This window comes from Malaclemys terrapin, chromosome 1 (genome assembly GCF_027887155.1).
Source record: "Malaclemys terrapin pileata isolate rMalTer1 chromosome 1, rMalTer1.hap1, whole genome shotgun sequence".
NCBI lineage: Eukaryota > Metazoa > Chordata > Testudines > Emydidae > Malaclemys > Malaclemys terrapin.
The window spans coordinates 298,099,175-298,110,480 of NC_071505.1; the positions used below are offsets into that span (position 1 = coordinate 298,099,175).

An 11,306-nucleotide genomic window follows, 5' to 3' on the forward strand; every position below is an offset into this window, starting at 1 on the left:
TACAGTAATGCCTTGTAGGCAATGAATTAGAATTCACTGATTTTTATAAAATACTCTGAATTCCTTTGGGGGAAAAAAGCACTGTTGCATTGCAAAGTGTTATAATAAAGTGTAAAACTAGAGGCTGCAGAAATAGTGTTGGTGATTCAGTAGATGGCATTCTTCTCTGCGGATTAGTAAAGAGCCCATTTCAGGGTTAGTGGTTTTTTTGTTTTTTTTTTTAAGACGAGGAGTTTTAGTTCAACTGCTTTGGCCAGCTTCTAGTTTGGATAATTTTGTCTCCATTAATTTCTCCCTGCAGTTTCAATTGTATAGCTTATTGATTTCCTGTACTAAAATGTCACATAGTGCCATTTCATAGATTCTAAGGCCAAAAGGGACCATTGTGATCATCTAGTCTGATCTCATGTATATTACAGTCCATACATAGAACTTCCCCAAAATAATTCATAGATATTTTAGAAAAACATCCAATCCTGATTTAAAAACTGTCAGTGATGGTGAATCCACCATGACCCAGGGTAAACTGTTCTAATGGTTAATTACTCTAACCGTTAACAATTTACACCTTATTTTCAGTCTGAATTTGTCCAATTTCAATTTCCAGTCATTGGATCATGTTATACCTTTCTCTGCTAGATTAAAGAGTCCATTATTAAATATTTGTTCCCCATGTAGATACTTAGTCACTCCTTCACCTTCTGTTTGTTCAGTTGAACAGATTGAACTCTTTGAGTCTATCACTAGAAGGCATGTTGTCTAATCCTTTAATCCTTCTTGTGACTATTCTCTGAACCTTCTCCAATTTATCAACATTCTTCTTGAATTGTGGACACCAATATTCGAGCAGCAGTTGCACCCGTGTCCAATACAGAGGTAAAATAACCTCTCTGCTCCTACGTGAGATTCTACTGTATATGCACCCCAGAATTGCATTAGCTCTTTTTGGCCCCAACATCACACTAGAAGCTTATGTTCAGCTGATTATCCACCAGGATCCCCAAGTCTTTTTCAGACATAGGACTTCCCAGGAGAGTGTTCCATATTGTCAAGCATCTGCTGATTTTACTGAATGCAGTCACCTCTGGGATGGAATGTGAGCACTGTTTAACAGAATACTGCAATTATCTCCTTTAGGAATCAAATTAGTATATATGTAAGATTATTAGGTTTTTAAAAATCAGCCTATTTTTACTATATTGCACATTCTGATTTTATATATATACTTTTAAATTACCCTTCCAAAAATACAGATTCAGATGGCTAAATTTTGGATTGAATCAAGCATATTCAGGCATAATGACTGGTATTTATAGTTGTTTTTATAAGTATTGAACTTATAACTTTGAACTAGGTTGTACACAGCCCTATAAAAAGCAGAACTGCAAATGTTATTGATACTATTTAAAGACCCACATACTATTTATGTATACCCTAATTTATAAATAGACGGTAGCACAAGTAAAACTTGAAGAAAGCAAGTGAATTTTATGGGATTTGTCTTAAGATATCAACAAGGATGCCTCTTTCAGTTTTTAACGGCATTTCCTGGTCTAATTCCTAGTAGCATTGAGGAAAGCTACAATAAATTTCAAGCCAGAAGCCATATTACACAACTGTTCTGACTAAAAGTCTCATTGCAAAACAGTTTTTTTCCTTAATAGCAGGAAATACCAATAAGATATTTGATTCCTTAAGTTATTTCCCCTTGTTTTCTTGTTAGTTCATATTAATGCAGATATTGAACTAAAATGTTGTTTAAACCCACTATGAATGCAAGTTCCTTGTTTAGTGTTGAATATTTATTTTGAAATCCTGAATATTAAGTGGAAAATCAAGGGAAAACTGTTTAAAGGCTGTTAAATCTATAGAGAAAGGAGCATTTTACACTATGCTGCTTTCTATGCCATAAAGGTAAACATAAGGTTGTTTTGCATCCAGCAGACACACGATGCTTGTAAACTTAAACTCTGGGCCTTTTAAAGAAGATTGAGTAGTAGAAAATTATCAGAATATAATAAAATAGAAGCAATGATTCCTTTATAATTAATGTTGTAACTTGATTTCCATTACATCTTTTTTTGGGTATCCTTCTAACTTCTCCAAACGAAAGAATATTTTCATGAAAATATTCTAACTGATGGGTATGGCTGAGGCAGAATTTTTCTGCCAAGTATTAATTAATTTGAACAAGGGTTTTCTAATTTACCACCCTCAAAATAGAAATGTTCTCCAGAGTGAAAAAGTCTGTGTGAGTCTGCCATTTTTGTAGCAAAGGAAAGAAAGAGAGAACTTACTTTACTGGATTCAACTAGTTGATGGTAGTCCACAAGACCAAAGATTAGTTCATTAGTTTTAAACTACTAACATTTGAAATAGTGAATGGCTGTGACCCATAAACTATGTGACTTCTGAAGACTTAAGCTTTCATTTTAGGAAACTCCAGCTTTCTTTCTTGCAAAGACAAGCATAAAAATGTAAACCCATTGCAAGGGAGGCTTTTCAATGGAAAGGGATAAATTTTCCACTTAAACCAAAGTTAATTAGACAAACCATTATTAAATTGGGACACATTTTTTGAAAAAGAAGTCTTCACAGTTAAAAATTATTGTAAGGCAGTTTTGCCTGAGCTCTGCTTCCAAATACCATGCATCGTCTCGCTCTCATGTAGTGGACTGTCATCGGTTGTAGATGGGCAATGCTGGCTTGTTTTGTGTGCCTGAGAATGAAAAGAAATTAAGCAGGAAGGAATGTGTCAATGAGTGTAAACGCTGGGTGAGATGAGCACTGAATTGGCCTGCTGCAGGTTATGTAAATGTTAGACATGAAGCCAAGAGATGACTAAATGAATAGGACTCATAACATATAATGCTTTGGCCAAATTCCAAGGATGATGATGGGTTGGGTGAGCTATCGAGGGAATACTAGAATATTTTAGAAAGGATTGTTTAATGGAAAAGATGAATGGAGGGGTTTTTTTTTTAAGCACTTATGAAAGCAAAGTAAACTGTCTAAAGAAGTAACTGCCTCAAAATCTTTTAAGAGAGTGCTTGAGAAAATGCAAAATTATAATTTTTATATATAATCTATAAAAAATTGCATATAGTATTTAAATGCTATTTTATAGCACTTCACAGTTGAGGTAGAAAGACGTGGGCCTAATTTTTCAAAAGTGACCAGTGATTTTGGCTGTCTCCTTTTTTGGGTGTCCAGCATGAGACATCTGAAAGAGTCAGACCCCTTTAAATCCTGTCAAGTTGGACACCCAAAAACTCTAGTCGCTTCTGAAAACTTAGGCCATAGTCCCGGTCTCAAAGAGTTTGCAATGTAATCTTAGATAGCATGATGCGATGACTGGGGGATGACAAACACAGAGGGGACAGGGTGTGGGAGGATGAGCATTATAGTGATATAAGTTACCCAGATCAGTCATGTGCATGTCCTTGAGTATAGTTCATATTTTTTTATCATTTAATATTAATGCTGACAGTCTCATTTATTGTGGGCATAATGAAAGATGTGAGTTTTGTGATTATTTAAGGTCTATTCCATGAAAGGCGACCCCATTTATCTCACTATCTTAAATGTTAAATCAGGATTTCTCAGTCTTGTATGCTAGATTATTGACTCTGGCATCCAAAAATCTCAACTGGCAGAAAAGCTGGGCCACCCAACAAGATGGGCGAGGTTCATAGTAAACAATTGGGAACATTTGCAGATGAGAGCATAATCATGAAATACCAGGAAATCCCTTAGAGTAAACAAGGTCCTCTTGTCTTTAATAAAGAGTACATAGACCAAGTTCAGAATTTGATGAGTTAAATATAAAAACCTGTGACTAACAAAAAGCAGCCAAAAAGTGTCAAAAACAGAAACTGTCACACAATGGAAAAAGTTAATTCCTATTCTTAATGTTTGGGAAAGGGGTTGAAATAATTTAGCTGCAATTTTGACAGATCAGTAGGCTAGTTTAATAGTCCTTTGAGAATTCAGTGAGCTTTCATTGCAAAAGCACAACATGAAATATGATATTAATAGCTACAACTTAAAATATGTATGTGTGAAAGGACCAGCCTTCATTAAGTTTGATAATCTTAAACAAAATATGCATAAGTCAATAATACTCTGGCAAACTGACAGGTCTGGGCTATTTTTTTTCTTATTTAGAGTCTTCACCTACACTCTGGGATCTGGAATTTGCTAATCAGCTTGCAGCAATAAATCAAAAGCCACCTCGGAATGGTTTTGAAGAGATGATCCAGTGGACAAAAGAGGGAAAACTGTGGGAGTTCCCTATTAATAATGAAGCGGGTAAGTGTACTGTAGCTTTTGTGGTCTCTTTATATTTGTAGAGAATGAGAGCACCAACATCAATGCTTGAGTTTTAATAATGTGTTTCAGGTATGCCTACACATACAATAGTTTATTAATGCTTTTGCTCAAGTAAGCAACTTTAAGCTGTCCTAAATTAGTGAAGCCTCAGATGAAGATATCCTGGAAATTTTGCTATTAGATCCTAATCAAAACTTTAAGGAAAACAGTTTAAATATTAAAATGAGTTGGGGAAGAAGCATGATGAAGTTGTGATCACTGAACAGGTCTAGGGCTGTGGCTTGAAATTGCTTAAATCCAACCAAGCTCGCTGGTTCTCAATAGGGTTTTGTAGCTGGAGAGTTTCTGCTACTTCTATAGACACTCTAAAGCTAACAAACCAAATATAAAAAGGAAACTAACCCCACAAATCATTTACATTTTGATATAGTTTAAATGCTTTCATTGGAGTTTACCCCAGATCCAACCCCCAAGAGGTCACCCAGCTACATAACATACTACCTGTTACTATGGCTTTTGGATTACAGATTGCTATAATAAGCCATAAAGCCAGTGTCTTTATTAAGATTATGGTCTTTAGTGTCTAGTGAAGTTATGGATATCTCCACTGCTACAATGTTCATCACCTCCCTCAACACAGCTTTCAAGATCCAGGGATCCTACACATGCCTAACATATGTGGTGTACATCATCCAATGCACTTACATAGGGTGTTTTTGTCTTAATATTTTCCTATCACCTGTGGGTGAACACTTTTCACAAAGTGATCACTCTATATCTCACTCTCAGTCCTCATCCTCAAAGGAGACATTAAAAACCGTGGTCTTAATAAAGCACTGGATTTATGGCTTGTTACAACAATCAATATCCCACTAACTCCCCTTCTTCTCCTATTACTACGGGGTATTAACTCGCCACTTCATCTTGAATGGTCCCTTAGAATATGTACTAAATACTTACACTAAACTATCTGTTCAGTTTTGTATTTAGCTGTAACACACTAAGTGCCTTTCCCAGACCTGAGGAAGAGCTCTGTGGCGCTCAAAAAGCTTGTCTCTCTCACCAAGATATATTGCCTCGCCCACCTTGTCACTCTAATATCCTGGAACTGACATGGCAACAACAACACTGCATACAACAATTTACTGAATATTACAGTCAGATTGTTCCCTTAGGCCTGTCGTTTCATAAGCAAAATCAAAGTCACAACATTGAGCCGCTCCAACTGTATAATGTATGTCCAGCCAGTAAGACAGTACATAAGTAACCCCTTCCTTTTTTATAGAAGTATCTATATGTGAAGTTAAAGAACATCATGGATGGAAGAGGAAATGCAGATATACAGAAAGTGTGTGAACATTCTTTAGATAGGGTTTTAGTAACTGTGGAAAGTTTGGCAGTGGTCTTAAATCATTAAACACATAACAGGTTGGTTTCTGGAGGCGATACTCCTTGAAAATCTGCCATTCTGTATAAAGTTGTAAATTGCATAATGTGGTTGAGCTGTTTCTTAATGTTCTCATCCTGTTTTGGTGGTTTCTTAGAATTTAATCACTGCTTCCATGAGAATCGATCTGTTCTGTTGTGCACTAATCCAAATGTATACTAGTCGTGTTTTTGCAATCTCATAATCACTGTGGCCAATGGCATTTCTGGTGTTGTAATGTGGCGGGAACCCTGCTGTCTGGGGGTAGTGAATTAGCAAAGAGTCTTCACGTATAGTTAAGCAAGAATCTTTATTGATTTGTCCACAAATTAGTCATGTGGAAAATGCCAACAGAGAGCTCCAAAATTTATCACAGCTCGGGTTGCAAAAATCAGGCCAATAAATTCCATCCTATCAAAGCCCCAGCTCTGTTTACAGGTCATTAATCACATCAGGTACATCAAAGTGAAATAGAAGGCTTGGGGAAACTCATTAAGTTGTGCCAAATTTCTTGTAATTCTAACAGCCTTACCGAAAAGTGGCACTCATTACCAGTTCTAATTCTAGATTTTGTATCCCTGTCTCTTCAATAGCAGCATTTTCCATTACCTAGTTCTGAAAAATAGAGGTTTCCTTTTATATACCATAAGCCTATGGTTATACATTTTAATTTTGTTTAGAACTGTATCTGTGGTGGGAACAGATGTTTAACTTGGACCACTATAAAGGTACCCCAGTTCTTAAACTTTTAAATAAAATATAGATAGGAAAGAAAAAATATGCAATTATTTTTTCCGACATCCTTCTCAAGCATCCATGTCCCTTTTTAAAATGGCTTGAGCTGTACGTCCATGCCTTGATCACATGACTTCTGAATAACTCACTGGGTAAATAGGACAAAACACATCTTGGTTCTCTCCCATATATGAGTGCCTCATTTTGAAGAACCAATACTTCTGGATCATTGGTGCTTCAAAGGTTGCCACTGTTGTGATCGGGTTAAAGGAAATCTTTGCAAACATGTAATTGCATCTGGCACCTTCTATATGCAAAAGTTCCACCAGTCATGTGTTAGCTGTTTCAGTAATTCTCTTAAATGGTTTTGGGTCAACTAAATGCCAAACTGTGAAGCTATCACATATTTCTTCTACTTCCTTCCTAAATTGCAAGTGTTCATGTTTTGGGGTTAGGAAGGAGCACTACTACTAGAGAGAAATAGAAATTATTTAATAAAAAAAAAAAGGCAGAAAAAGGCAAAAAATGTTGGACCGCATTTTTAAGGTCTGAAAAACTTATTTGCCCATTTCCAAAACTCTGATCAGGTTTAATATCTATACTTGGAACTAGTGACTATATAATCCTACCAAAAGTACCCTTAAACTTCTGTGGAAAGCTATTCATTTAGTGTATAGAACACAGAGGACTTACAATGAGAACATTTTATTTTGGGTTTATATAGCGCTTAGCACAATGGGATCCTCGCCCATGACTAGGGCTCATAGACACTACAATAATACAAATACATAATAAAAATAATAATAGTCACTGCCTCCCTATTTCACTGTTGCATTGTTCAGATTCTTTTAATAGCAAATCAGTCAATTTCTCTCAGACTTTTATGACCAATAGATTACAGGAATATTTTAAGGGGGACCCTAGAATCACGAACAATAACTATCAGGATTTCCTGATTCAGGAAACCACAAAATATTGGGGGAGAAAAGGGGAATTGGAACCCATTGTTGTGATAATTGGAGGATTCCTAGTATTCACAAAGTGGATTTGAGTTTCCAAGCCCAGCGGAAATATACCTTTTAAAGCCAATATGATCAGTGAAGAAAATGTTAGCTTCTGGGAAGAGGGAAACATCTGGTTTCTTTTTCAAGGACAAGGGAGATAAAGGTGATGGGTAGCTGGTATTGATAAACACTGCACATATTACTGATGACGCAGTGTGGGAAAATAGACATCCTTTTCCAGCTTCTTCAGGAATTGCAGTGTTTGAAGGAAAAACAGGAAAGAAACCATGGTAACTTTGCGAGTATGGTGTACAAGTTGAGAGATACTTCCATGCTACAGTGCTGGGCTGCTGGAGGTTTGGAAGAAGCTGACATGCCATTAATCCTTGCACTAATATGTCTGTCTCTATTATCTCACTTTCATTTTGATGATTAAGGTTATTGCCAAATGTCTCATATCCTGGTTAGTATCAAAATAATTTTGTATTCATTCCTGTGTTTTATTACCTGGAAGTATTTACCTGCAATATAGTCAATCCTTTCCGATAATGCAGAGAGAGTTTTCTTTACTACAAATATAAGAGAGAATGAATGTAAGCCTACAAATAGTAATACAAATTCCAGTCTTCAATATTATGTTCTACTAAGATGGCATGCACCAAACTAATGTGCTAATGTACAGAGATGTTTTTTCATCATAGGTCACTCTAGTTCAAAGGGTTAGGTGTATTGGAATCACTTAAATACTTTTAAATGTTTGCTTCTAGTGTGGGAAACTGTAGTGCTTATTCACAGCTATGTGAAGGACTAGTAACGCTCATAATAAGTGATGTGCAAGCTTCCACAAATAACTCTGCCAGTATCTCTGTTACAGTACTGGTCATTGGCATAAACATTTTGGGCTTAATTTTGTCAAATTGTTGGGTTTGGGATGTAGGCACATATCTACTAGATCTTTAACTTAAGACCAATGGACTTGACTACACTTTTTGTTGTTTTTTTGAACTATCTTGTTCATCTATAAACAAACATTTTACTGTTCTGTAGTCTTTACAAATGTATAGTTAATTTTATATCTTATCAAATAATTGCATTAATTAGTGACCAGGTTTTTTTATCAACTGAAGGGGGGGTGGGGAATCTCCATGCAGTCACAGACCCCAGTCTGTCTTGATTTCTGGATTGGTAATATGGCCAAATCTCATGGTATTTCTGAGACAACCCCTTTTTTTCTATACATATTTGAGTTTGTAGACCTCAAGATCTTAGTTTGATTTGCGTGTCCTTTGAACACTAGTGTCAAAATACAGAGCAGAAACCAGTGAAATCCACTGGAAAGAGGACTGAAATCACTACTTGATTGATCTGAGGCATTTTTGGTGAAAGGTCTGTAATAAACCACTGTGCCACCTAGCTGTGAGATGGAGTGCTTTTTAATGTAATATTTTTGCATTCATCACTGCTAAAGATAACATCTGACAAAACTTGCAAAATCTTACAATTGTGTGTACCTCGATCTATTCATATTTTTATGATTGCAAAAGTCTGGAAAGGGTTAAAAGAAGTGTTTAAAAACATTCCCTGTTTCAAATTTAATAGTAAAATACCTAAAATTGTGAATTATAATGAACATATAAGCATGGAACTCATTCAAATAACAAATACTTTCAAAGGTAGACTTGTTCAGTTTGTACAACCTTGTTTTTTTTTTCTTTAAACCATTTTGCAAAGTTATGCAACCAGTATATTTCTTATTACAAGTAATACTCAATTCAGTCTTTAAAAAATATTGCTAGCAGCCCAGCTTTCATAGCCCATAACAAACCAGAATTTGCATGTAATGGAAGAAAACAGGGTTTTTTGGTAAGAAAATTGATTTCAGAGTCAGGTTTCAATGGCATTACCAAATATGAAATATAGGTAAAAATTGCCCTCTTAAAGAGAAACATAAAATGAAAATAAAGAGTTGTGGATGTTGGCATGACATCTTGTGCACTGAAATCTCTCCTATTTGGGGAGGACAGGGGTCGAAGTGTGTGTTGTTGGACCTCACACAGTCCCCTTCCATTCCACTGCAGTTTATTTATTTATTTATTTTTTGGGTACAGCACTGAACTATTAATTCTACCAACTAGAAGGAGTTTACATGCAAGACTTAGTGAACACACACAAGACAAACTGAAATTATGATGATATAACCGTGTTTTGCAATTCACCTTGTAGGTATTGAAGATGATGTTGAATTTCATGAACATATCTTTCTGGATAAATACCTAGAAGACTTTACCAAGCAAGGACCTATTCGCCACTTCATGGAACTAGTGACCTGCGGGCTTTCCAAGAACCCATATCTAAGTGTTAAACAAAAAGTTGAGCATATTGAATGGTTCCAGAATTACTTCCAGGAAAAGGAGGAACTTCTTAAGGAGATTGATGATCATAAGAAAGAAACAGACCTTAGTCTTGAAAGGAAGAGTCTATCAGAGTAACAAGTGGTCGCTTTAAAAAAACCCATTGTGTCAATGCATAGTAAAACATTATAAACACCTGATTTGAAAGATGTAATTGTATGAACTTTTTAAAAAAAGCTAAAATTTGCCACTCTTCTGTTAATTTGTATACATAAAATGGAGGGAATGGTCTGTACATAGCAAAAATGTCATTAATTCTGCAGTACAAATTCCCTGATTGACCATTTAATTCATTTTAAGCCTATCCAAAATAACCAGTAAGTAGATTTCTCAGAATGGTCTTTATTTTACTGGTTTCTGCTGAATGCATTTTGGAATTTGATACGGTCACAGAATCTAGAGATGAAAAAAGGCCAGTAGTGTCGTCGACTCCACCCCCCTGCCAAATCAGGATTGTTCCCTGTTGCATATTAATACTTTGTGTGGTTTATTTTTAAATATGCTAATTGCTGGTGGGTGATTCCACTGTTTCCCTTGAGAGACTGTGTTCTGTGGCCTAATCTGGTTTACCATTAAGAAGTGATTTTATTTTTTTTAACCTTCTTTCCTCTCCAGAATTCCCTCCCTTCTGCTCTCTGCAGCACTTTATTATATTAAAATATTTTACTTACATATGGTATATTGTCAAACAGCCTCTCCTGCACTCTGCCCTTTATCGCACAGTTACTTCTAACATCCCAAACCTGAGCAGCTTCAAACACCTGTCATTGGGAAAAAAATAAAATAAAATCAGCCTGCCACAAAAATGTCCTGGAACATGTAATTTAATCCCCACTATCAAACTGGATCAGAGCAGGCAATATTCAATCCTACTCCAGTATCTGGATTAAGTTCTGTTTATCTCCTGCCCTGCAGGGTTAGAAATGGGAGGTTCAGATCTTATCAAGAGGTACAGAGTTCTATTACTTTCCTGTTTTATAACCTTGTCTTCTGCTCTGTTGTACTATATTCTGTGGTGCTCAGATGTTCATGAATTAAGTTCCATGTTTTCTCTTAGGTGATTCACGTTTGCACAGTGCTCCAAATCTGTTAAGCGTGTTTTATGTATTTCTTGCCTTTCATATGGCCCTCTATTATCCTTTATTCTGCCTTTAACACAGACTCTATTTGATGCTCTCTATGCTATATTTGTCTGCTTTTCTAGCATATTTACAGTCTGATAGATTGTGCACTCTCTTGTGCCTCTCCCCCACATCACTGTAGGAGCTGTTGGCACTGGAGGTCCTAACTTGTTCTCCATATAGTCTGTTGGCTAGTATTTCAGGTACTTATTACTCCTGAAAGCCATGATACAGGAAGCAATAAATCAATAAATAAAGCAATACATTAGAAGCACGA

At 36.0% G+C, this 11,306-nt stretch overlaps 1 protein-coding gene across 1 annotated transcript in view; it reads left to right on the top strand.

Annotated features, from left to right (window-relative positions):
* Positions 1-10,585, top strand: part of MRPS31 (mitochondrial ribosomal protein S31) — a 35,247-nt gene extending 24,662 nt beyond the window's left edge. The window contains exons 6-7 of the mRNA XM_054015222.1: positions 4,168-4,311; positions 9,721-10,585. Of these exons, the coding sequence (XP_053871197.1) occupies positions 4,168-4,311; positions 9,721-9,986 (410 nt within the window). The 3' untranslated portion in view covers positions 9,987-10,585. The remainder of the gene's footprint in view (positions 1-4,167; positions 4,312-9,720) is intronic.
* The last annotated feature ends 721 nt before the right edge of the window (positions 10,586-11,306 follow it).